Genomic DNA, 26,985 nt, shown 5'->3' on the forward strand with positions numbered 1-26,985 from the left:
TTTTAGCTTCTTATATGCACAAATGTAATATAACAATTGCAAAAAATAATTTTGCTTTTGCTGCAATTTTTTTTTTTATGCCATACTCATATAAAAGTGAATGGACATCATTCATTTTTTTTCTCTCTTCGCTGTACTATAGAATCCACTTATTTTTATGTGAATATGACCAAAAATAAATAAATATGCAGTAAAAGCAGAGATATTAAACCCATAACAATTTATAATTTTCAAGAAACAATTTGTTAAAAAAAAATTAAAAATTAATACGAATATTTTTAAATTAAATTGAAGGTTTAATCTTTTAATTAATATATATATATATGAAGTATTTAGAAAAATATCATAAACACTATGATGCTATTAAGATATCGTTAGTTCATTATCGTTTTTATTTAAGGCTCAAGAATATGTAAAATGATTTAAAAATTTGTAAACTATAATAGAAATTATAATTTTATTATGTTTAAATTAAAAAATATAAAAATGGAGAAATATACATAACTTTACGTATTTTCATTAATTGCATTTGACGGTCTTAGATTTACAATTGGAATTTTATTTAATACAAAAATAAATCTACAGTTTACCCTTTCAAGTGGAAAACAATACACTTATGACCTGCGTGTTTAATATCCTCTTCACCAATAAAATGACCACATATTTCTTTACATGTAAAATAACAATTCAAGATTGCTTATAAATTTTATTAAATAAATTATCAAAAAAAAATAAAAAATTATGCTTGTATTGCATCTGTGCACGAAGTCTAAACAGTATACCATTTCTACATATATAAAATGTTCTATAATATTTTGTCACAATAATATGTTTACAAAACATTTTGTCAATTCTTCAAAATAAACACAAAAGCGAATATGATTTGAAGTGTTCACATCCGGAAAGGCACGTTTGCGTTTAAGAAACATCCAACGATGTCCACACGCAATTTGGGAAAAATTTGACCATATAAACATTAAAAAAATCTTTGAAGAATAAAGAACATTTGTTTCCACTTTGATTGTCATCTCATGATGACACGTAGCTAATTTTCCATGGCTTGTTTAGTTTTTATATGCCCCTCAAGTTCATAATATGTTAAATTTATCACATTGTTATCTAAAATAAAAATAAAAATCATATTTATTTATTTTGATACAAAATAAAAATCATGTTGGTTCTACGTGTCTAAAGTCTTGTAAGAATAAAAAATCCTGTTGATTCTATTCACCATTAGTATTCAGTGGTATTACCTTATCGGTCGTGGCGTTTCAAATTTTTGGTATTTCAAGAAATTCTGGTTTTTTGATTGTAACCTTAGCTTTAATTTTTCCTGTGCTATTACTTATTTAACAGTTAGTTGATATTTAATGTGACTTTCAGCTAGATATTGTTCTTGATAATTTTTATTTTTATTTTGGTAGACTTGTTCTTGATAATTTTATTTCTACTGTGTGTGTGTGGAAGAGCGTAATATAGCATTTGTTTTTTGTTTTTTTGGTTTTAACAAATGTATTTTTTTTATATTCAACTGGGCTATAGAAAATTTTTAATGCGAAATCAAGTAAGCATTGCTGCTCCATGTGATTCTGTGAATTTAAATTGAACATGGAAGAATACGTTTGTTATTGGTCCGCTATGATGCATAGACACTTCAAAAAATCTTATGTATCGTGTCCGACACTCTGACACTTCCCGACACTCTAACACGCGTTGTAAATACTCAAAAAAGATTCAAATATTGTGTTGCGTATTTAGTTCCAAATATTAAATTCGTTGTATCGCAATTATCATTTTATTGAGTTTAATATAAATATGTATGTTATCTTATGTTTTTTTACAAAATTAATGAGTATTATAAGTTTAAGTTATTTTTTTGTTAAATTATTGAATATTTAATATAATATACATTACATAAATTAAAAATATTATTTAATATCAAAATATGTCCTAACGTATCAAAGTCTAACATTTATTATAATTAACCTGTGAGAATATCGTATCGTATCCCATGTCAATATCACGAAACATAGTCGGTCCGTATATTTCCGTCTGTCATCAGTTTTCTCTAGTTATCAATTATGACCTTCCAAATAATCGAGAGCTCTACATTTAATCGAATCATGCTTAAACTAGTTTAACTAATGTGTCTATTATAGAAATTTCCTATAAAAAAACAAAATAAAAAAAATGTGTCTATAATAGACAGGCTAGTTTTCATATGAGAAACTTTGTTTTGCACGTTTGGAGGATTTTGAGAGGTTTATATCTGTTGATAGAGTTTAATGCTTGTACTCTAGAAGTCTCATTTTTGTTTCCTGCTCTCCTGGTTGTCTAGTATATGTACGCATTCACTATTTGACCCTTATCATGGTGTGAAGTGTGTTGCAGTAAACTTTATCAATAGCGATGATATCAAGATCTCGAGAGATATTGAGCAATATTAAGGAACTCAAATTAATTAAATGGCAATGAATGTTTCTGAACTTATATAAAATGTTTTTGGCATGCCTTCAAGCTGTAGGGAGTAGTGCTTGTCGTGGTTTTCTGCTGTGGAATTTTTGTGATGTGCTTGTAAACACTGGCGGTGGATTAATTTAAATTTTCGGAAGGTAAACTAAAGTGACTTTACTGTACCAGAGGTACCGTTTCTCGTGGTTGAACTTCTCGTGTGAAAAAATGGTCATATGATTATGTTATTTGATTACAAAATTCATTTATGATTAAATAAAGTGATCACATAACTACTTTTTCACGTGAGAAGATCCCAAATCCATCGTGCTATACTCTTGGCAGAATGAATTTGTAAATGGTGATAAGCTTGTGTGCATACAGAGTTCTGTATCTTATTCGGGCTGGGATTCCATTCATTTCTTAAGCACAGCCGCACCGCAAGTAAGTTTTAACGCTAGTAAGGTAAATCCGCCCTCTCTTGGTAACTACTAATGCAACTTGTTTAGGCTTTTTCATCCTTTTACCTCTCATTAATTATTTAATAACTATTTTGTTTCTTATTATAAATTAGGGTTTAACTTTTCTTATGTTGTAGGATTGTAGGAGATAAAAAAAGTAGAGAGAAGTTAAATGTGGGTCCCATATTATATATTAAAAAAGAAAAGAAAAATTAATTAGCACGGAAAACGAATTTGTGTAGGAAAATGGGAGTATCTCATGTGACATGAGAGTATTATTTCCCTATAAATTATCTACCAATCTGTCTCTCTTTAATCGATTAAATCAAAAATTTAATCGATTAAATAATCAAAATAGGCAAAAATCGTTGACTTGAAGATTTAGTCGATTAAATTTTCCCTATTTAATCGACTAAATCTTCCATACATAAGGTTGTTCTTCTGATAAAGAGGAAGATTTAATCGATTAAGTTGAAGATTTAATCGATTAAATCTTCATTTGATTATTTAATCAATTAAATCTTCATTTGATTATTTAATCGATTAAATTTTTGATTTAATCGATTAAAGAGGGGCAGATTGGTAGAGAGTTTGCAATAAGGGGCAAAATAATTATTAAATGATTAATGAGGGGCAAAAAGGTGAAAAAATCAACTTGTTTAACCCTTATATTTGAGGGTAACTGGCATAAGATTATAAGGGCAAGATTGAGTCTGATTTACTTGACGAGATACATGAAAGTTAATAATTCAAATGAATCTCACACCCACGACATTTTAAAATAAATAAATAATATTTATCATATCAATTGATTTTAACGCATAATGTTTTAAAATGTAAGTAAGGTTTATTAGATTACATCTTTCATTAAGGTAATGTTATATTGTTTAACTGTAAGATTTGTTATTTTGCAAAAATTTATCAAACAGTAAAGGAAGTTGTTATCGAATGAACAGCTTAACTTTCTATTCATGTATTGGTCATTTAAATACACCTATATCAGCAACAAACTATAATACATATACGCATGAATTTATTCCTAAGATAAAGGAAGGTCTGCAACTAAATTACAAACATAGAACAAACCAAGTAACAAACTAACAAACCAAGTAACAGACTAACAAGTGAATCCTATCGTAATACTCCCTCTCAAGTTGGAGCATGTAGGGAGGAGATGCCCAACTTGGACAATAAAACTCAAATTGTTTTCTGCCAAGAGCTTTTGTCATTATATCAGCAGGTTGAGAAGAGGTTGAAATATGCTCGGTTGAAATGGTTTTTGTCATGACATGTTCGCGAACAAAATGACAATTAAGTTCAATATGTTTCGTTCGCTCATGAAAAACCGGATTGGAGGCAATGTGAAGTGCAGTCTTACTATCACAGTATAACGCCATAGGCATTGAGTGATCAACACCAAGATCCTTTAGAAAACCTTTGAGCCATAAAAGTTCAGAAGTAGCTGCAGCCATAGAACGATACTCAGCTTCTGCAGATGAACGAGAGATGGTATGTTGTTTCTTTGATTTCCATGATATATGTGAGTCTCCAAGTGTAACAAAGTAGCCAGTGATGGAACGACGAGTAATGGGACAACTTGCCCAATCATAATCACAGTAAGCTCGAAGAAGAAGATCACAGTTTGAGCGAAGAAGAAGACCTTGGCCTGGATTCCCTTTTATATAACGCAACACACGCAGAGCGGCATCATAATGTTCTTGCAAAGGATGCTGAAGGAACTGAGAAAGAGTATGAACTGCATAACTTAGTTCAGGTCTAGTAATAGTGAGATAAACAAGACGACCAATAATATGTCGATAACGTGTAGGGTCTTCAAAGGCTGGACCATTGGCCAGAGCCAATTGATGATTCTGATCCATAGGGAAAGCAGCGGGCTTGCAGCCAAGTAAACCGCATTCATTTAGAATATCCATCGCAAATTTACGTTGGCTAAGGAATAAACCGGAGGAACTGTGAGCAAATTCGATACCGAGGAAGTATTTGAGTTTGCCAAGATCTTTAATTTTGAACCATGTTTGGAGATGCAGCTTAACTTGATCACAAACAGAACTATTATTGTCAGATAAAATTATATCGTCAACATAGATTAAGATCGCAACGAAATCGTTATTGTGACGAAAAGTGAACAACATGTAATCAGCCTTTGATTGCTGAAAACCGAAACTAAGAAGAGAAGCACGAAGCTTAGCAAACCAGTTGCGTGGTGACTGTTTGAGACCGTAGAGAGACCTTTGTAGCTTGCATGCCATTCCTGGAGAGCCTTTAGAAAAACCAGGTGGAAAACGCATATACACTTCTTCCTCGAGATCTCCATGGAGGAATGTGTTTTGAACATCAAGTTGATAAATATGCCATCCTTTGGCAACAACAACGGAAAGGAAGGTACGTACGCTGACCATCTTAGCAATCGGAGCGAAAGTTTCATTGTAATCTTCGCCTTTGATTTGATTGTTGCCAGCGATGACCAATCTTGCTTTATATCGCTCTATAGAGCCATCGAAATTAAATTTGATGCGAAAAACCCATTTGCAAGGGATAGCCTTTTTGCCTTGTGGGAGAGAAGTGACAACCCAGGTGTGATTATCTTCCAGCGCTTGAATTTCAAGTTGCATAGCCTGTTTCCAATTTGTATTCTTCATAGCTTGTTTGAATGAACATGGTTCTGAAGAATTACTAACGGCAGCCAAAAAATGTTGATGTTGGGAAGAAAATATAGAATTAGTAACAAACTTTTGTATAGGATAGGAAATACCTGAGGAGACGTTGGAGAGAGTGTTGGTAGAAAGGGGTGTAGTAGTGTTATGACATTGATAATCTTGAAGGTAGGCTGGTGGTCGATGATTCCTTCTAGTCCGAAGAAGATATGCAGACATTGGGGGTGCTGAGACTATAGCAGCAGTTTCAGATGAAGAAACAGGTGCAGAAATGGCAGCCAAAGGACTCCCCCTGTCTGTGGGCACCGTGTCAGGTTGAGGAGCATCATCAGAAGAAGCAACGAGCAGTGGTGTGTCATGCGTATATGGGTCATACAGAAGTGCAGGTGGAGAGATAATTGGTGTGATGACCGGTGAAGGATCATGAGCAGCGGAAGCAAATGGAAGACGGTCTTCAAAAAAATGTACATCACGAGAAATAAATGTTTCCTTTGTATCCAAATTGAAGACTCTCCAACCTTTTTTGTTCGAAGAATAGCCAATAAAAACGCACTTACGAGAACGGGCATCAAATTTATCAGATGGTTTGGGTAAAACCGTAGCATAGCAAAGACAACCAAGTAACCGAATATGATCATAGGTTGGTGGTACGTTGTGCAGAACTTCAAAATGACACTTTCCTTTGAGTAAGGTAGTGGGAATCCTATTAATCAGATGGGCAGCAGCGAGGATACATTCTCCCCAAAAAGAAAGAGTAAGGCGGCCATCAAAGCGTAGAGCACGTGCCACATTGAGAATGTGACGATGGCGTCGTTCAACCCGACCATTCTGTTGGGGCGTGTATGGGCATGAAAATTGATGAAGAATACCACGGTTTGCGAAAAATGAACGCAAAGGAGAAAAGATAAATTCAGTGCCATTATCAGATTGAACACTCTTAACCGTGAAGTTGTATTGTGTTTGCACCATTTTAATAAAATTAATTAACGTAGAACAAGCTTCATGTTTGTCGCGTAGGAGATAGATCCATACAAAACGGCTACAGTCATCCACAATTGTAAGAAAATAACGTGCACCTGAAGATGAAACAGTGTGATATGGTCCCCATAAATCACAATGAATTAAATCAAAAGGTTGAACACTATGCTTTTTATTAATAGGAAATGGAGTACGAGTTTGTTTGGCTCTACAACAAACATCACATGGAGCCATTTTATTTGAACCATAAACAAAAGGAAGCAAATATAGATAATGCTGTGAAGGATGTCCCAAGCGTTGATGCGACAGAGTAGATGAAGTTCCACCAGAGACCTTATTTGCAGATACTGCTTGATGAAACACATACACCCCTTCATGTTCAACACCCTTGCCAATCGTCCTCCTCGTCTGTAGGTCCTGTAGAAAACAAGTGGAATCAGTGAATAAAGCAATGCAATTGCTGCAGTGTATTAACTGAGATAGAAATTAAATTGCATGTAAGGGATGGCACATAAAGAACGTTGGTAAGAGACAACATAGATGTGAATTGCACATCCCCACATTGAACCTCAGTGGTACGGGTTCCATTGGGTAAACCGACTGAGCACAGAGGAATAACTCGGATATTAGTGAGGAAGAAGAGTGTGCCAGTCATATGTTGTGAAGCCCCGCTGTCCAGAAGCCAAGGATGTGGGATGGAAACTATACCCGATAATTTGTCAGTTGTTGCTTTAGATGAGACAACAAGAGACATTAATTGTTGAACCATATCGGGAGTAAGATCAGTAGCAGACAATGGTTTTGGGACACCAGTAGTAGGAGGTAATGCATCCGAGTAAGTGGCATGAGCAGAAGCATGGGCAGGACATCCTGGGTTGGAGCGGCCGTGACCATGTCCCCTTCCAGCAGACATGCGATCAAGGTAACCATGAAGTTTGTAACACCGGGAAACGTCATGATTGGGATGTCCATAGTGGGAACATATGATGCGGGGCTTGGAAGGATCCAGTGGTGTAGTGTGGAGAGCACAACCGAGAGCATCAGATGGAATTTCAACAGTCCAAACCATAGCCTTATGTGATTCTTCTTGAATTACCATAGCAAAAACACGGTTGATGGTGGGGAGAGGATTGCTGTTGAGAATTTGAGTAATGAGAGTACCATATGTATGATGATCGAGTCTGATAAGGAATTGATAGACTCGATCATGTTCGAGTTCAGTAGTGACAGATTTTGTAAAGGCACACGTATCACCAGATGCACATGCAGTAAGCTTGCGGCTAGATTCCAGTTCATCCCAAATTGAGCGAAGTTTAGTGTAGTAATCAGTAACAGGTACACCATTTTGCTTCATAATGGCGAGAGAAGATTTGAGAAAAAAAATACGAGGAATGTTTGCAACGGCAAAACGTTCCTTTAGATCGTCCTATAGACTCTTTGCAGTGTCGAAACATTTGATGAATGGCTGCATCTGAGGATCTATGGTATTGTGAATCCAGCTATTAATCATGGAGTTGCACAGGGACCAAGCATGAGCTTCATCAGAGGAATCATCAGAGGGTTGCTTAACGTTGTTATCAACAAAGCCAAGCTTATTTTTGGCTTTCAAGGCGTTGCTCATGAGTTTGGACCAGCTTTCATAATTGGATTGGCCACGTAGAAGGACAGTAGTGAGAATAACCCCAGGGTGATCAGAGGGATGAAGGTAAAATGGAGATTTTGGGTCGGTGATTTTAAGGGTGGGAGTGGAGGCAGCCATAGTGGGAAAAAAAACTGACTTTAGAATCGTCTAACTCTTGATACCATAAAGGAAGTTGTTATCGAATGAACAACTTAACTTTCCATTCCTGTATTGGTCATTTAAATACACCTATATCAGCAACAAACTATAATACAGATACCCATGAATCTATTCCTAAGATAAAGGAAGGTCTGCAACTAAATTACAAACATAGAAAAAACCAAGTAACAAACTAACAAACCAAGTAACATACTAACAAGTGAATCCTATCGTAATAATCAGTATAAGTATCTAAAAATTTAAATTAGTATATGTAAATCTCCTCCTCCTTGACTTAACCAATCAAAAAACATGAAAAGACTAAAATGAAATCGAATATATCCGAAAGCGTTTAAAAAAAAAACAAAAAAACTAAGAGGGTGTATTGGATTGGTATTTCAAAGGATTTTAATGAATTTTTTGTGGACAAAAAAATCCATTGATATTCAATTATACTTTTAAAGGATTGAAAAAAATCATGTAGTATTCGATTAGGATTTTAAAAGATTATTTTAGAATTCGTACAAATTCGTTGGTATTCAATCAGGATTTTAAACAAAGGAAAAACAATCTTGTGATTTTCAAAAATATGACGATTTTAATGGATTTACTATTTGTGTGGATTTTGTGAGACTTTTTAGTAAGAAGTATAAATATGATGCATCTCTCACAATATCACCCTAACTCCTAGGATTTCTTGAAATTTCTCTATTACAGTATCTTCTTCTTCCTTTGGCAGGTAAACCTGCGCAAAACCGGGTTCCGCCATGGGAGCTTTGTCAAAGCTCAAAAACAGCAGTTTTATTTAGCAATTTTCATTACAAAATAACCCATAAGCAACAAAACAACAATATTCTAATATAATCCATCTCAAAAACAGCAAATTTTTTAGCAATTTTTGAGAGTTTTTGGAATTTTAAAAAATAATTTTTCAAGTTATGGGTTGCAAACAAAAAAGTGTGAATTTTATATTAAAAATAACATAAGACAGTAGGAAAACAACATGGGAACTAAAACCCTCAAACCAATTTTTGTTTTAAATCAATGAAACAATATCAATTTAGAAAAAGATTGAAACTTTCATAATATAAATCCTATATTTCGTAACAATACATTCATGAATAAAATTTCTTCGCTATAGGAAACGATTTCAAATAATTTTTGCGTTAATAGATAACTAAAAACTTGTTTTTCAAAACCCCCAAACAATTTAAGGTTTCAATGTATCGATTGAAAATAATTTGAAAATTTTTCTAAACTTTCATGTAACAAAACTCAGAAATTCATATTCAATTTTTTTTAGAATACTCGATGAAAACATGCATATAATATATGGTTAGAAAACTCTTATAACATAGAACAAAAATCCTAAGATTTTCAAAATCAATTGCAAAATATTCCAAACGAGATTTTATCATGAACTTTAAGTTCTGTATGCAAATATAAAATTATTTTAATAAATAATAAAAATTAGGTCTTATAATCATATATGCATAGCTCTGATATCAAAGGAAGAAGATAATTTTTAACCCATTGGTCAAACCCCATAACAAGAACGAGAAAATATTAATGCGTGGAGGACTAGTATAGCTTTAATTATGTAAGGAGTTGTTACTTAGTAATTGTGATGTTTGTTAAAAGTTATATTATGTTTTACTTATTGAGAAAATTATATTAAGTTTTACTCTCTTTTTTATTATTAATATCATTGTATTTTTTTGTTATTTTTTTATTGACTCTTGTACTTTGAAATATTTTAAATTTATATGATTTTTTAAAATCTTATAAATCTATATTATCATTTTAAACTTATAAATTATATTAAAATCCTTTAAAATACAAAATCTTATGAAATCTTGATTGTAAAAAAAATCTTTTAAAAAAGTCTTTAAAATTCCTCTAATTCTAAATATTCTTTTAAAATTTAAAAGATTTTTTATCTTAAAAAATCTTTTAAAATTCTAACCTAATACACCCCCTAAAATAAGTAAATTCGGGAAAAGCTAAAACAAGTGTTTTACTCTGCATATATCTGTGGGTGGCGATTCACATACGACTTACAATAAATTGTATCATCAAATATGAAAATTTGGATATTCCTCATCTTATTGTTGCAAGCCCACGGATAAAGAAATTAATTTTATAACACATGCTTATGCTAAATTATTTTCAACAATAAGACTCGGTAGTTAATGACATTTGTAAAATTTGAATTTCCTACAGTGCATAGAATAAAGCACGTAATTCAAACCCTACTTTTGAAGGTAAATTTGCTTGTTGAATGGGCAGCTATGTTCATCCCCGTGTCATTTCCTCATCACCTCTGTTCCCCCAATTACCTCAAGGAACGGGTACAATTACTATTAATAATGCAAATAAAAATATGGATCATGGCATGAATGAACTAGGGAAATAGGGAAGGGAAGACGAAAATGGGACGATATATTTAAGTCTGCATGGGCAAGTAAATGGTCAGTAAAATGATGATACATGTACATTCCACAACAAAAAGGTAAACCAAAAACCAAAAGCTAAACAAAAACAGATTGGAGAAGATACACATATGTTGATACAGGTGCATGATGAGGAACATACACAAATTCATTGTGTGATTTGTATGGGACTCAGAACTCCCTCGTTGTAGTATATGTCACAACAAAGCCGCACAAACAGAGCGGAGCTAGAACGTAATTTCGCAAGGTGCATGAAATGTTCTTCCTCGACATATGGGTTCAAGGTTTTCACCAGCATATGAACAGAGTGGTGACACTTCAACACCTGAAAGGAATGAAGAGTTAGATAAGATAATCATTTTTCTAGCAAAAAATATCCTAATCTTTTATCTCTTTCTCACAGACACTCTCCATGTATATATATCTGTCAGTAGGAGCCCCCGCTGCAATTATATTTTCTTCTCTCTTGGCAATAAAGAGGAATAAATTACCTGTTGCATATAAGGGCACTGAATGTGTTAAGAAGCCACCTGCAGCAACTACCCAGCGAGTATGGAGTCGAAGAACAAGCAGTTTTGCACTATCTGGAGTGTCAACATTGGTGGATCCATTTGCATTTTTTACTGGTGCAAATTCCTCCTCCCGTAATACCTGAACATGGATGCATAAAATATGCAAGAATAATATTAGCATCCTTAAACAAGCATCATGCGAGGAAAGAAATTGCTCAATTTCATGTAAAAAATAGAATTATAGTCACCTCAAAAAGCGCAGTCGTAGGAGCATATGGAAAAGCATCAAATATAAACTGTTCAAGTTTTAATCCCATTGTATATCCATGTATGGAAGGGATTTTCTTCTCTGCAAGATGATAACTGCACATAAAATCAACGCATGAATCAATATCTATAAAATGCCTAAAAGGTGGCAAATTATATGGGTCAAAAGTGGTACGACACCACTTTTGACTTCTTCCACCTTTAAACTTCACTAACTATTGTGTTCAACTGCTGATAAGTCAGGCATCTTTGGGCATCAAAAGAATTGTTAATAGTCTTCCTAAGTAGTCCATGGAATCTGATTAAACTAGTGAATTGGATGATCTTTTCTCTAACATCAAATTGGTTCTATAACAATATAACATTTTTTTTTAGCTTGAATTTGTTTATATGACAATATGACATGAAGACTAAACGGTCACGTGTCTTGCAATAAATAAATGTATTCACTCTTGGAATTCAGATAACAATGAGAAGCAAGGTGTAAAGTGAATTTCTGGATGGGAGCAGAATTGCAGAGAAATGGCCGAGAAGAAGGGAGAGAGGTGAGAATGAGAGAAAAATAGAAAGAAAGTAATTGAAGAAGATAACATTGTGATTGCTTACTTTCCACGTAGTCAATTGGCTTTCTTATAGCTGATTATACCTTGTTCCAGCAGATTAAAATAAATTAACTAATTTGAAATCTAACTAACAATAACTATAGAGATAACTAATTTCAAATATAACTACTGATAACATCAACCAAACTAACTGAGATAACATAATTTGAATTATAAACTAAGCTTTCAGTCCCTGGGACAGTAACAAAAGATGGGACAAATAATGGGGGCAACGGGGGAGTGAAAGAAGGCAATACACATACATGCTGTCTTTTTCAAGGCCATTTGCCACTTGGTTTAGAAAATCCAAAGTAAACATGTGTAAGCAAACCTGAAATCACAAGGTTAATAAGAAATCTGGAAAGCCAGCAAAAATAACCAATTTCAAGAGTAAGACGCAAAAGTTTTTATGGTCTATACAAGAATACCCATGCTTAGCATTCATCTTACTCAACAACAACAACAGCCGAGTCTTATCTCATTAGTGGGATCAGCTTAATGGATTAATTGACAACATCGAGTCATTGTCATCAGATCTTTATAAATATCCTGTTTTGGTTGATAAAGAAAATTGAGTTATGATTTATGAGACCCTAGGTAGCAACTACAAAGATGCATATTAAAGAAGACCAGAAGGACTAATTATATCGTTCAAAAAAAATTTAGTACATAACCTAAAAGCATGGATATATGATAATAAGAAACAAAACTAGATGATAATTTTCATTATCATAAGATTCCAATAGTTTGTAACGGTGTATGCCTTTTCACAAACTAATAATAGATAATCGTATCAAAGCATAAAAGCTCCTGTTTGGATCTCAGCATGCCATTATCAAAAATTAATACTTTTGGTTTCCACTTCATTAGTAAGTGGAGGGTGCTAACTCGTCAACCCCTAGCTTTCCATTCTTGAAGATCATAGCCAAAATTCTAAGGGTAATGATCCTCAAAGCTTATAGCAAAGTGCGAGCAGAAGGCAGAAAACATGAGGTTATGTAGAGGAAAAACAGACTAACATTACTCCAACAAAAACGAAGACGGCCAGTCGCTTGATTGACTGCAGAAGCTAATGATGGGTCCAATTCGCTGTACTCAACTACGGTGAGAGGACCACCTTTCCCTCTCCGTACAAAAACACCAACCTTTTCTTGTGGATATGCCTGTCATATAATGACAATATTTAATATGCATAAAACATGAGAAGCACAAAATTAATTGAATTATTTAATAAAAAACCCTATTTATCATCTGCCTTACAAATCCTGAATATTACAAGCATCACAGGAAGATATAAAGTTTCAAACATTAGAATTAAATTAATACACAGGTATATATTTTTATGCATGCCTGCCTCCAATGTTTTCCTAAGTTAGCATATGAACAGGTAGCTTTTCCTTAAGAGCTGTGCAGGATCATAAACATGTATATGGGAGAGAAAAAAAAAGTTGATGTAGCATGGGAATGAAACTAAATAGTGGTCTACAATAAAGAACTTGATTTGGTAACTCAAAGTTTTACCAGTCAAATTGCACTTGTTCAGATTTAAATTAATTAATTGACGCTGACCTTGTGTTTAAGTTCTATTCAATAAACAAACTTTTGAGCTAGGCAGATCTGGAATTCATTGTCCACCGGCCTAAATAATTGGGCCCTGGAATTTTATTTTATTTTGTGTTATGCTTTCAATACTTGGAGTGTTGGGATCATAAGTTGGGTCCAAAACTCAAATCCAATGAAAATTATTAGTTTGTTGGTAGGAAGGGAAGAGAGGAAATGAGAATGTTAAGGTGGATGTGTGTTCATATAAAGATAGATAAGATAAGAAATAAAGATATCCCACAAAAAGTTAGAATACTAATGCTGAAAGAAAAGATAAGAGAGCATAAATTGAGATAAAAAAAAGTTTGTTATTGAGAGCATTACATAAAGAAAGGAAGAGGTTGGACAAAATTTACTTTGGGGAAAAATAATAAAACAAGACTTCATGATGTGGGAAATATATTGGCATGCGATTTGTCTTAGAACAAAGTAGAGGAAAACTAATAGTATTGTGGAAGGGTACATATATATACAGAAAAATATTTCTACAGTTACTGCAAATAAGTTATCTGCATTTACTTTCAAAACAACGTCGTTTTGAGATTGAAATATTAAAAAGAGTAAATACCCTTTTTGGTCCTTAGCAAATTTTCACGATGCCCGCTTTAGTTCCTAGCAAATAAAAGGCTATTCGTGGTCCCTAAGAAATTCAAAATGGACCCATTTAGTTGAAATCGCGGTCCCTCACGAATTCAAAAAAGACCCATATTAGTCCCTCAAAAGGACTAAAATGGGTCCACTTTGAATTTTTTAGGGACCACGAATAGCCTTTTTATTTGCTAAGAACTAAAGCGGGCATCGTAAAATTTGCTGAGGACCGAAAATGGTATTTACTCTATTAAAAAAATATAATTATAAAGACTATAATAATCCTGAAATAAATTAAAATTACAAAAACACCATGATTTCTGCCCCAAAACGACGTCGTATTGGCTTACTGTAGATAACTTATCTGCAGTAACTGCAGAAAAAGCGAACCCATATATACACACATATATATATAATATTATTTTTCTTATTTTTTTATTTCTTTTTCCATAATCTATTCTTGTTTCTATTAGGGTTCATCGATTGTCAACCACAACTAATTTGAGATAAAGATCATATTGATGTTGAAGATTGTCTTTACATGAAGCACAAATTTTTTTATTCAGTTATTATCTCAAGCAAGAATGGTGGAGGGTTAGACCCGCTGTTATTCCTATGTTCCAGATGGTCCCTTTTTAGTGCTTTTCCCCTTCATTTCCCCCACTTCTTCTTGTCCCTTTCTTTTTTACTTTTATTTATTTATATATACATATATTGTTATTTTATTTTATCTTATTTTATATTTTTGTTTTTTGTTTTTTTTATTTATTTATTTTTGGCTTTTTTACTTTTTTATTTTTTTATTTTTTTTATTTTTTTTTATTTTATTTTTATTTTTATTTTATTTTTATTTTTTTTAACTTTTTTTCAACCGTTTTGTATCTTTCATGTGGGTTCATCTACCACCGACCCCAATTAATTTGGGATAAAGGTGTTGTTGATGTTGATTATCTCAAGCAATATCAACTGATTCATAGAATCAAGGGGACATCCCTGGAAAAAAACAATTCAGGCAGAGATATTATCAACCTACTAGTTCGTCACAGCATCCATCTAATCATACACAATCATAATTTAATCTACAACTAGACAACAAATGGGTATGTTGCCCATTTATTCAAGAATAAACTCTTCAAATACAATGTTCATTATTTTCAGAGAAAAGGGAAATCGATACAACTAGAAGGTTTTCTTTCTTTACACACAACTGAGAAGTAAAATTGATAATTAACTTGACTTCTCAAATTCAAAGATTATTTCACAGAGATGATTAAGTGACTAGTCAGGAAATACTTAATGGATTAGTTACCTTGCGGACAACTTTTGCAGCAGCAGCTACCCCTTTATCAATGAAGTAACCCAAAAAGGCTGGATCAGCAACTCGAACCTGTTTCACAAGTCCTGGTCAATACTGTCTTTAAATAAGAAGTAAGCACTGACCAGGAAAACTGACTAATTCAATAGACAAAATAGACAACAAAGAAAATTCACCAGTGCATTGTCGACTCCGTAGCAGTCAATATACTTAATTCCTTTTGAGGCCATATCCTCCAATAGTTTGGTACATTTAAGAGCTGAACAAAAAACAAAAAGGTATTCCAATATATTCAAATTTGACCAACCAATATGTAAAGATATTAAAAAAATACAGTCTATGTCAGCATTGCATATTAGAATACGATAAAAAAGAGATCATATAGCCATAAGATACCTGAATACACTCCACCATTCCCATCAGGAGCCTTTGCTACCTGGCTTTAAAAGTTTAAAATATTAAACCACCAGACAATTAAAAATAGGGTCATAAACAAAGGAACTAGAGGGTCAAAAGGTAGCAACATAGAATTAAAATTAGATAGGAAAAACTGTATGTTGTAAATAAAGAATATCTCCTCCAGTGCTCATTTCCTAAATTTTCTCATTCCCTAAATTTTTTTGGCCTGAAATCCCCCGGTTTCCAGAACCTATTTTGGGTCCCGACTAATCAAAAGTCAAGCAAGGTGGACAACTTAAGGTGCTAAATTGTCCTTCCACCTATTTTTTCCAATTCACAAGACTTAAAACTCAGATCTTGCTTAAGGGGGATCGAGCTCCTTGCCATTCGAAACAATAATAAGATACCTTTATATAACTCCTATAGTAGATACTCTTTCCCCAAAAGTAGAAAAAGTGAGGCTCATATGGCATTAATCATAAAGAGGTGGGTAGAATAAATGCAAGTACGTGGGTTACTTTATTCCAACTTTAGTAAGTGATAAACTGAGTCTACAGTGCTACTTGCTACGGGAGATCTGAAAATATTTTCCATTTACAGATCTTAAAATAATTGAAAAGGGGGGAGAGAGAAAAATAAAGGATTTTTAATATTTTAGTCTTCTATTATTATTATTATTATTTAAATGTCTTAATTAGCAGCATACAATAAAAATTTAAAAAAAAAATGTCATGACATAAGAAGCCTAGCATATTCCCATCTAACTAATCATAAGCTTCTCTGTTGTGAATAATTTGTATTCTTGTCTCTTGCTTTCATGAGCTTGATATTCAGATTGATAAGCAAATAGAGGGATGGATATAAAGGGTTAGTAAAGCCAACTTTCACAATGCTACTATGTAAGAAAATATAGAAAGTTTGAATGATGGAACCAGTTTTTCCATTAAAACTAAAGGAAAAAAAACGTACAATAAATAGACACCAGAAATATTCCAGTGCAACAAATCCCTATAATAAGGGAAAGAGATAAAACTAGAAAACTGAATCCTATTTTAACTAAACAGGAAAAATATCAGAAACAAACTAATCCTAGGAATTTAAATAACAAATAACGAAACAAACTCCTAAGATTAAGGAGGAAAAATAAAACATTCTAGATGCTGAAAACTAGGGATTGCAACACTCCCCCTCAAGCTGGGTGGTAGATGTCCAGCATTCCCAGCTTGGAAATTAGTCCTTCAAATTTAATTCTTGATAAAGACTTGGTTAAGATATCAGCAATCTGGGACCCTGTGGAAATGTGACTTAGATCAATAATATTTGCATCAATTTTTTCCTTGATGAAATTTCTATCAAGTTCAACATGCTTGGTACGGTCATGATGGATTGGATTATTGACAATTCCAATGGTGGCCATGTTATCACAGAAAATCTTCATAGGATCCTTGTATTCGAGGTGTAGCTCCTTTAGGACTCTTAAAATCCACATTCCCTCACAAGTGCCTAAGGACAATGCCCTGTATTCGGCTTCAGCACTGCTTCTGGCTACCACAGACTGTTTTGTACTCCTCCAAGTGACCAAATTTCCCCACACATATGAGCAATAGCCTGTGGTTGATCTTCGATCGATAATGGATCCTGCCCAATCAGCGTCCGTGTAAATCACAATATCACGGCTGGAATTTTTCTTGAAGAACAATCCTTTACCAGGAGTCATCTTTAAGTATCGTAGGATTCTGTAGACGGCTTCCAAGTGCTCTTCATTTGGGCTGTTCATAAATTGACTGACCACACTCACAGGGAAACTAATATCAGGCCTAGTGTGGGCTAAATAAATGAGTTTTCCAACTAGTCTTTGATATCTCTCAGTGTCTACCGAAGCACATTCTTGTTTGAGTCCTATCTTGTAGTTCGCCTCCATTGGTGTATCAGAAGGTTTACATCCCAACATCCCTGTTTCATTCAGCAGATCAAGAGTATATTTTCTTTGAGAAACTGAAATTCCTTCCTTAGTTCTTGCCACTTCCATTCCAAGAAAATATCGTAATTTTCCAAGGTCCTTGACCTCAAATTTGTGAGCTAACGTCTCCTTTAATTGCTTTATCTCATCCTCCCAATTACCAGTAATCACAATATCATCAACATAGACAATTAATATTGTAATTTTCTGATGAGGTGCAGTTTTAACAAACATAGTATGATCAGTTTGACATTGGGAGTACCCTTGATTTTTGACAACTGCAGTAAACTTATCAAACCAAGCCCTTGGAGATTGCTTCAAACCATAAAGGGATTTTAATAATCTACATACCTTTCGAGATCCTTGACCATCTTCCACTCCTTGGGGAATTTCCATGTAAACCTCTTCTTCTAAGTCACCATTTAAGAATGCATTCTTCACATCCATTTGCCAAAGGGGCCAATCTAGGCAAGCAGCAATGGACAAAAGAATTTTAATTGAATTAAATTTTGCTACTGGAGCAAAGGTTTCCTGGTAATCAATGCCCTGTGTCTGAGTGAATCCTTTGGCCACAAGTCTTGCTTTATGGCGATTAATACTCCCATCTTCATTATATTTGATGGTAAAAATCCACTTACAGCCAACCACTGATTTTCCTTGTGGTAAGGTAACTATCTCCCAAGTGCCATTTTTTTGAGTGCATGCAATTCATCCTGGATAGCAGAACACCATTCAGTAGTCTTAGATGCCTCAAAGTAGGATGTAGGAATGGTTTCTTTGTCAATGTTCTTGACTAGATGCTGCATCCTGGAGGAAAGATTAGCATAGGATATAAAATTACAGATGGAATGACTTGTACATGTCCTTACCCCCTTACGAAGTGCAATTGGCATGTGCAGAGCATCATCAGAACTTGGCAGCAAGGATTCAGTTTGGTCAAGTGCAGGACTAATGGTTTCTTCAGTTGGACCAGGAGCCAAGGTAATCTGTTTGTCAACATGTTCAAGCATCTCAGAAGCTGTTCTGTATTTGGGCCGTCGCGTGTAGACTTGCAGGGGCTGCTGTTCAGGCGGTTTCTGGAGCGGGCCGGAAGAGGATAAGCCATTAGATGAAGTGTCATTTTCCTGAGATTCACCTAAGACCGGTGTAGGGGCTGTTGAAGCAGAGTTTTCTGGAGTATTAGTCACAAACAACCATTCCTTGGAATTAGGGATCTCCCCCTGAATGGCGGTTTGGGAAAAATAAGGCTGATGTTCAAAAAAGGTGACATCTTTAGTAATGTAGAATCGATGTGTGGCTGGACTGAAGCATTTATACCCCTTCTGAGTAGGGGAATAGCCAAGAAAGATGCCCTTAAGAGCCCGAGGATCCAATTTACCACCTTGAGAGTTATGAATGAACACGGTGCAACCAAAAATTTTTGGTGGGAGATTTGGGGTTAAGGTCAATGAAGGGAATGCAGTGAGGAGTGTTTGGTAAGGTGAGGAGAAGTGTAATACCCGAGATGGCATGCGGTTGATAAGGTAAGTGGCTGTAAGAATAGCTTCCCCCCAATAATTTTTGGATGTATTTGAGGCAAAGAGTAGGCTACGAGCAACTTCAAGTAAATGGCGATTTTTTCTCTCAGATACACCGTTTTGTTGTGGGGTATTGACACAAGAGCTCTGGTTGATGATGCCATGGTCTTTTAGGTAAGCTGAAAGGTCCAAGTTAAAATAATCACGTGCATTGTCAGATCTAAGGGTAAGGATTTGGGTTTGAAATTGGGCAAGGATCATTTTGTGAAAGACTTTAAAGGTGGATGTGACTTCAGATTTATTGGCTAATAGGTACACCCATGTCATTCGAGTATGATCATCAATAAATGTGACAAACCAACGAGCACCCGTAAGGCTTTTAACAGTTGCAGGTCCCCACACATCACTGTGGATAATGGCAAATGGTTTAGAAGGAACATGCATTTGTAAGGGATAATGAGACCGAGTTTGTTTTGCAAGTTGACATATATCACATGAAGGAAAATTCGAATTCTCATTAAATAAAGAAGGGTACATCTTTTTCATATATTGAAAGTTTGGATGCCCTAATCTAAAATGCCATAAAAGAGCCTTATTCAAATTGCTAGTTGCTGCAAATGTGCTGTCTTGAGTCTTCATAACCGCGGCTGTGTAAAGTTGATATAAACCATTAGAGACCCTAGCACTGCCAATCGTCCTCCCCGATGCCAAATCCTGAAAAATACAATCAACGTGGGTAAATTTGACTGTGCACTTTAAATCCTTGGTCAATTTGGTAATAGAAATTAAATTGCAGGTAAGAGATGGAACGTAGAGAACTCCAGTTAAAGATATGGTTGACGATAGGTGAACAACACCAATTCCGTGAACCTTGGCTAAGCCTCCATTTGCTGTTTTTACTGATTTTGCCTCGAAAATGGGAAAGTATTCAGAAAGAAGAGAGGAATTACCAGTCATATGATCTGTAGCCCCAGAATCTACCATCCAGGAATCACATTTATCAAGATCGGATTGGAGAGCTGTATGGAATGTACCTGATTGATGACTATCAGATGAGGGATTAGATTTGTCCTTATTGCAATCTTGCAGCATGCGTTGTATGGCTATCACTTGTTCCCTTGTAAATGTATGGCCTTCGGATTTTGCTTGCGGAACATCTTCTACAACTGCAGCAACATGATTAAAGTCTCTGTTTTGTCTTGGCTTCCAATCAGCTGGCTTGCCATGGATTTTCCAGCATGTATCCCGAATATGCCCAGTTCTGTTGCAATGGTCACACCAGAGCTTACCATTTCGCCTAGGTCTGGAGTCTGCGTTGTTGGGTCTAGAGACAAAGGCTGCTGCTTCCAAAGGTGCATCAACTTTTGGGATGCTATTGGTCAAAACTTTGCGGCTTTCTTCCCACTTTAATTCAGAAAAAACTTCTCGCAAGGATGGCAGAGGGCGAGTGGCCATGATGCGGCTGCGAGCTCCATCATAGATTGGATTGAGTCCCAAAAGAAGGTTGTAGGTGCGGTCTTGTTCAACAATTTTCTTATACTGAAGAGTATCGGCTGGAGTAGTCCATTCATGTTGATCATAAAGATCCAATTGTTGCCAGAATTTTAGGAGTGAATTATAATAGCTGGTGACATCCTTGTCCTCCTGTTTGAGATCACGAAGAATCCCCTTGATGTGAAACAAGGCAGCTGTGTTATCTTCCTTAGAGAAGGCTTCCTTCACGCCATCCCAAATTTCCTTGGCTGTGGAGCACAACATGTATGTTTCAGCTATTTCAGGCACCATGGAATTCAGCAACCAAGACATCACAAGGTTATTTTCAATGGACCACTTCTTGTATTGTGGATGACTGGTTTCCAGAGGAGCAGCATCACCCGTACCGGTGAGATGATCTCCCTTGCCACGGCCTCCAATGAACATACGAACGCTGCGTGACCACAACAAATAATTGTCTCCATTGAATCGATGACCAGTGATGACTAATGCTGGACTATCGTTGGTAATGACAGCTGCTGAGTTGTCGTTGGTTTGGTTTGATGCTGAAACATTGAGTGGGGTTGTTGTTGGAGTGGTATTTGTACCGGTGGTATTGGAAGAAGTAGTTTGGTAGGCTCTCATGGTGCCAAAGAGTGGCACATTGGTAGCCATGGGTGGATCAGTCCCTTAAAAATCAAGCTCTGATACCATATAGAAAGTTTGAATGATGGAACCAGTTTTTCCATTAAAACTAAAGGAAAAAAACGTACAATAAATAGACACCAGAAATATTCCAGTGCAACAAATCCCTATAATCAGGGAAAGAGATAAAACTAGAAAACTGAATCCTATTTTAACTAAACAGGAAAAATATCAGAAACAAACTAATCCTAGGAATTTAAATAACAAATAACGAAACAAACTCCTAAGATTAAGGAGGAAAAATAAAACATTCTAGATGCTGAAAACTAGGGATTGCAACAGAAAACAACCCATCCTACAGGTATAGGAGTCGAAGGAGAAGGGGGGCAGTTGATTACACCCCACAACAAACTTAGAACATGAATGTGGGTTTTTTGGGTGCAAAAAAGCTGTTAGCTACAACAGCTTAACTTTAAGAGAGGAGAGGAGGGGTCTGTAAAGGGGTATCAAAGATTGTAGAGAGAAGTTGTAAAGAACCAATTCAACCCAAAAGCTTAAGTTGGTGGGTGAAGACTTTTTTTAATAGTTTATACTATTCTCTAACACACTACCTCACACGATAGCCCACTGGGCTTGAAGGGTGGATAATGTACAGGCCTACCTACCTGGCTACCTGTGCTAAGAAAATTTCACAAGAAAAAGTGGAGGGCGGTGAGGATCGAATTTGGGATACCAAGGCTCTGATACTATGTAAAAAACCAATTCAACCCAAAAGCTTAAGCTGGTGGATGAGAGCTTTTTTTAATGAGTTATACTATTCTCTAAAGAAGTCTTGGGAGAGACTAGTGCCTCTCAAATGCTCTAGATATCATTTTCTTCAATTTTTATTACTTCCGTACTCCATATATGATCTGGTATCATTTTGGTATCAGATTTACAGAAGTATTGTACAAGTTCTGGTTCCTTTGTGACTGTTTTCTATCTCGGTTCCTTACATACTACTGTTTTAATCATTAAAACTCACCTAACCAGAAATCACAGCACAGAAAAATGGTCAGATTTTCTCAACAGCGCATAATTACGCATTATTCAATACCCAGGGAAAAATTGACTTAGAACATCAACAGGTACGCCTTTACCCCAACTGCAGACTTCTCAATAACTTGGAAGTTCTTCAAGCGATAGGTTCAGAACCTAAAAATAGGACAAAGCTCGAGGCCATGCAGGCATATGATTCTAAATTCGAGCTTGAAAAATATTGTAACTCAATCTGACCTCCCTATGCACACATTGCCCAGGAACTCTAAATTTTTATTAACTCGTGTATTCATAAATTTCTTTCACAACACACTTTATCCTGAACACTCAATACACACCAAGATGCAGCAGCAGCAACAGTGAAATTCAAATTTGGACAAACTTACTGAGATGCATGCAGTTGCTTCAATTATGACAAGATCAAATCTATATATCATTTATCAGCAATCATAGGTTGAATGGTAAGATTTTGTCACCCTCATTTTTCTATGTATGAAGTTGATATCAATTAAAAAAGCAAAGAATTAGAAGAAAACATAATTGACTTAAAGCTCAGTAAAAGAATGACACCATACCCTGTATGGAGTCTCCATAATAAATCTACCATCCTTGGAAACACAGGGGATGGTCCCTTGCTGGAAAAAGGTAACCTATATCATAGAGGTGAGTCCAAAATAAGCAAACCATTGTAAAGCAAGTACTAATAGTACAAGAAAAAAGGTTTGAAGACATCTTACCTGTTCTGCTTCAAGACCAAAAAATTTACGACTTTCAAAGAATTTGCGAGTTGCCTCATCAGTGAATGGACTAGTCATTATGTACCATGGTATTTGTACTGAAGAAGCAGAACCTGCAATACATAAAATGATGAGAATGATACATTAAATAATGCATGAACCAACTGAACCAAGACGACTGAGACTTACTCTCATTTGTAGCTTGAGCAGCTAGTCTCTGTATACACAAAATCCTCTCAGCTTGAAGTTGAAAAAGTGATTTTCCAGATGGAAGTCCAATATCTAAAATAAAATATAATAATGCATAAATGAAAGAAATATTTCCCGATTTACTCTCAAAGCACATTCTAACAACAAAAATACCACAACTTAAGATATAAAAATTAGCAAATGAGTAAATAAATCAAGGAAGGCTTATAAAAATTTCACATTAATGCAGACAATGCTTCAGCTACTTTGATACAAATTAGGAATCACACTTGGCAGAAACTTTGATAAGACAAAAGGGAAAGAGAATTCAAGTAGATTATAGGAAGTGCATTTGGTATTGATATATAGACTCAGTAAAAGTGTTAACGGTCCTAGAATCAGAAATACTCAACTTCCAACAACTTTTACATCCAAATATTAACTTGTTTGTAACCCATCCATACCCCACACTCAACAACTACCTTTCTGCTTTTTCCATGATGAATATATTCTGCTTTCTTTCTAACCAGGATGATTTGAATTAACGAATCTATGTATAAATAGAAGCTTCCTCGTTTTCATTTTATTCAGAGTAATTTGTAGTCTTCCCAAAACTTGTTTGTCTGGAAGAAGCATCTACCATAGGTTCTAATTACAATGATCTTACCAAGAAATAGAAGGATAGGGTACATCAATAAATAGCGTGTAAGTTATAAACATTATTAAAAACCACACAAAATAGAAAAATAAAATGAAAGAAAGAAAAATACAACTTTTTTTTTTTTGAAAAGTAGAGAGCAAATGAAGCTATGGCCCAGAATTGCCCACCAGATCTCAATCAAATGATGAATACAATGGGTGGGTAGTGATAATTTTATCATATTTTGCTAACAGTTTAAACAGACAATAGTTATTTTAACATTATATGAATTTTTACCAATTTCCCAGTCCAACAATATTGTTAAAGATAACAGTTAACACATGCCAACTGAAGAAACTTGAGCTTCAATAATTTGCTTTCAATATCAAGTGAGAATACTCACTGAAACATCCTTTTGGATCTGAACTTCCAAGCCGAGTACCCTGCATTTATAGTTTTGGGACATTCTTTAGTCAGCCAAACCGACAGACAAATTGAACTTTAACATTTAAGAATTTGATTCAAATATCAAGAAAACTATACGATAATTCATCAGGCTAACACCAGACTTCTTGCAGAATTTATATTTCAACTAAGACCCAGAATACAGTTTACCAAAAAAAGACCCAGAATACAGGAGCCTTTTAGACATCGTGGTTAAGTAGAAAATTTGCATATACAAATTGTTTTTCAAGCCTTTAAGTTAAATGATCCGTTACACATTAATAAAAACATAAAGTGGATTGCTTACCAAAAAAAAACATAAAATGGGTTAACAAATATCAACATGGGGGCAAGATGCTATTATTACATTATATTAATAAATAATAATAATAATATCATCAATGATGACAGTGTTGGTCATGATAAAAGCAACAAAAAATAAATAATATCTGAATATTTCAGCTGTATTTTACTAATATGAGCATTTATAAATTCTCTTAGTTATTTCAGCTATGAGACTATATCACAAATAAAGTCATGATTTTCATTATTGAAAAATCAGGAATTGATTTAAAATAAAATAAAATTAGAGAACTTAAATAAGCGGACACTAAAATTTAGTTATTTCAAATTTAATGTTGATGCCGCTAACCAAATGATATATATACTCTACTTGCTTTTTGGTGGAATCCGATGAGATGAGAGAGACAAGGGTAACCCAATAACATAAAGCAACTTTATGTTATTGGCACTGCTTTTTGCACTTAATGATTACAATAAACCAAGTTAGAGGCACTGCTTTTTTGTCCCTTAAGAAATCAATTACCGACTATCGTAAGTGAAAAACAAATAAGAAAGTTGCATGAAAGTAGCATACCGCATATAATTAATTTTTTTTTTTAAAAAAAAGTATATGCTTTTACACTTAACATCTTTTCAGCCAATGATGTTGCTTTTTGGGAACAATAAAATGTAAGACCCACGAATTTCAACTTGTCTCTAATGGAGAACATTCCCAAAAGGGGTAGACATTATAACAAAATAATGCTCATAGAAAAAATGGAGAAATCATATTGCTTGTTATCTTTAATTCTTTATCATCATCATGATCATATAGATAATGCCCGTGTTAGTGCAGTGATGTTCACATGAAAAATTAAACCAAAACGCATCATTGCATGTATGTTGAGATTCTAATTATGTCACTGGCATCGAAAAACAATGAAATAACATTATTATTAATATTATTATTATAATTAAAAAGAAAAAGCATAAGTATGCGTCCGAAACAGATTCAGAGATACCTGACCACCAGATAAAAGCAAAACAGCTAACTTGCCATCTGAAATAGCCTTCAAGCCCATTTTCCACCATCTCTCTCGCTCCTCTTGGCTTCTCTCCTCCACCGTCGACACACTGCTCTCCGGCACAGGTTCAATGGCAGCTGCCGGAAGCCCTGAAAAAGCAATCTGATCAATCAACACAACACGCACCACAAAACCAATCATCAACATGCATGCACATGAAGAGAAAAAAAAACTCAATTCGATTAAAAAAAAACAGAAACCTTGAGATCGCAGGGAACATCGAATAATCCGATCAATTCTCGAAAGATCTAAACTCTGCAACACGGAACATGTTAATCAAATAGAACAACAAAAACAAAAAACATAAATCCCGCGCTTCAAAAATGAAAACGATCCGAAAATGAAAAAGGAAACGAAGTTGAGTTGCAAATCTAAAGCTCCGGATTCGATTCGCAGTACAGCGGCATTGAATCGAAAGCGAATTTTGCAGTGAAGAAGAAGAAAAACAAAAGCGAATGGAAAGTGCGGATCGAAAGGAATTTACCTCGATTTCCTTGACGAGAAGGTCGCGTTCCTCTTGGGAAAGCTCGTCCCATAGTGCAAAAGCGTCTTCTTGACCGTAGTCCTTGAGTCTCTCGAGTAGAGCTTGAGGCGGCGGAGAAACGACGCCGTTGCCTTCGAATCCCACCGACGATGGTTCCTTCATCTCTCTCTCTCTCTCTCTTCTATCTCTCTCTCTTCTATCTCTCTCTCTCTCTCTCTTCGATTTCAGATCTCAAAATTCTGAAGCAAGTGAGTGAGGTTGAGTGTTTTGGTGTTAATGAATTGTTTGTTGGTTATGCACACAGGGAACAGTGGCGAGGAAGACAAGAATCAAATCAGTAACCACCCTCCCTCACTCCCCTCTAATTACCCAAATGCCCCTCATCCTCCTCTTTCACATTATTGCAGT

At 34.9% G+C, this 26,985-nt stretch overlaps 3 protein-coding genes across 4 annotated transcripts in view; all 3 read right to left on the bottom strand.

Annotated features, from left to right (window-relative positions):
- LOC133304460 (pentatricopeptide repeat-containing protein At1g79490, mitochondrial) overlaps nucleotides 1-26,985 on the bottom strand; it is a 74,674-nt gene that overhangs the window by 31,050 nt on the left and 16,639 nt on the right. The window lies entirely within an intron of this gene.
- LOC133304464 (UDP-N-acetylglucosamine diphosphorylase 1) lies at nucleotides 10,735-26,861 on the bottom strand. 2 transcript variants are annotated; one of them, XM_061504502.1, is made up of 15 exons: nucleotides 26,578-26,861; nucleotides 26,294-26,348; nucleotides 26,031-26,182; nucleotides 24,686-24,725; nucleotides 23,643-23,735; nucleotides 23,454-23,566; nucleotides 23,292-23,366; nucleotides 16,081-16,120; nucleotides 15,861-15,943; nucleotides 15,679-15,756; nucleotides 13,199-13,342; nucleotides 12,443-12,510; nucleotides 11,559-11,673; nucleotides 11,290-11,449; nucleotides 10,735-11,123 (listed from the first exon to the last, which is right to left on the bottom strand). In XM_061504502.1, exons 1-15 carry the CDS (start codon nucleotides 26,737-26,739, stop codon nucleotides 11,026-11,028), a joined length of 1,476 nt encoding a protein of 491 aa, XP_061360486.1. In that variant the 5' UTR covers nucleotides 26,740-26,861; the 3' UTR covers nucleotides 10,735-11,025. The 2 variants fall into 2 exon arrangements, with proteins under 2 accessions (XP_061360486.1, XP_061360487.1); XM_061504503.1 differs by having other exon boundaries at nucleotides 26,031-26,195; nucleotides 26,578-26,610.
- LOC133304476 (uncharacterized) lies at nucleotides 20,028-21,530 on the bottom strand. Its single transcript, XM_061504517.1, has 2 exons — nucleotides 20,595-21,530; nucleotides 20,028-20,274 (listed from the first exon to the last, which is right to left on the bottom strand). The coding sequence occupies exons 1-2, from the start codon at nucleotides 21,478-21,480 to the stop codon at nucleotides 20,240-20,242; spliced, it is 921 nt and encodes a 306-aa protein (XP_061360501.1). The 5' UTR covers nucleotides 21,481-21,530; the 3' UTR covers nucleotides 20,028-20,239.

This window comes from Gastrolobium bilobum, unplaced genomic scaffold, assembly GCF_033153095.1.
Source record: "Gastrolobium bilobum isolate Gb01-03AN ecotype WA unplaced genomic scaffold, APGP_CSIRO_Gbil_v1 utg11839, whole genome shotgun sequence".
Lineage (NCBI taxonomy): Eukaryota > Viridiplantae > Streptophyta > Magnoliopsida > Fabales > Fabaceae > Gastrolobium > Gastrolobium bilobum.

What these genes read in the sequence shown, in the direction of transcription:
- LOC133304476 (XM_061504517.1), bottom strand. Translation starts at nt 21,480, where the DNA reads ATGTTCATTGGAGGCCGTGGCAAGGGAGATCATCTCACCGGTACGGGT. An exon ending in ATCTGATAGTCATCAATCAG is followed by an intron (nt 20,275 to 20,594) that starts GTACATTCCATA and finishes TGTATTTTTCAG; the next exon opens with GATTTGGCATCGGGGAGGAC.
- LOC133304464 (XM_061504502.1), bottom strand. Translation starts at nt 26,739, where the DNA reads ATGAAGGAACCATCGTCGGTGGGATTCGAAGGCAACGGCGTCGTTTCT. An exon ending in TTCGTTTTTGTTGGAGTAAT is followed by an intron (nt 12,511 to 13,198) that starts GTTAGTCTGTTT and finishes TTGTGATTTCAG; the next exon opens with GTTTGCTTACACATGTTTAC. An exon ending in CTACGACTGCGCTTTTTGAG is followed by an intron (nt 11,450 to 11,558) that starts GTGACTATAATT and finishes ATCCATGTTCAG; the next exon opens with GTATTACGGGAGGAGGAATT.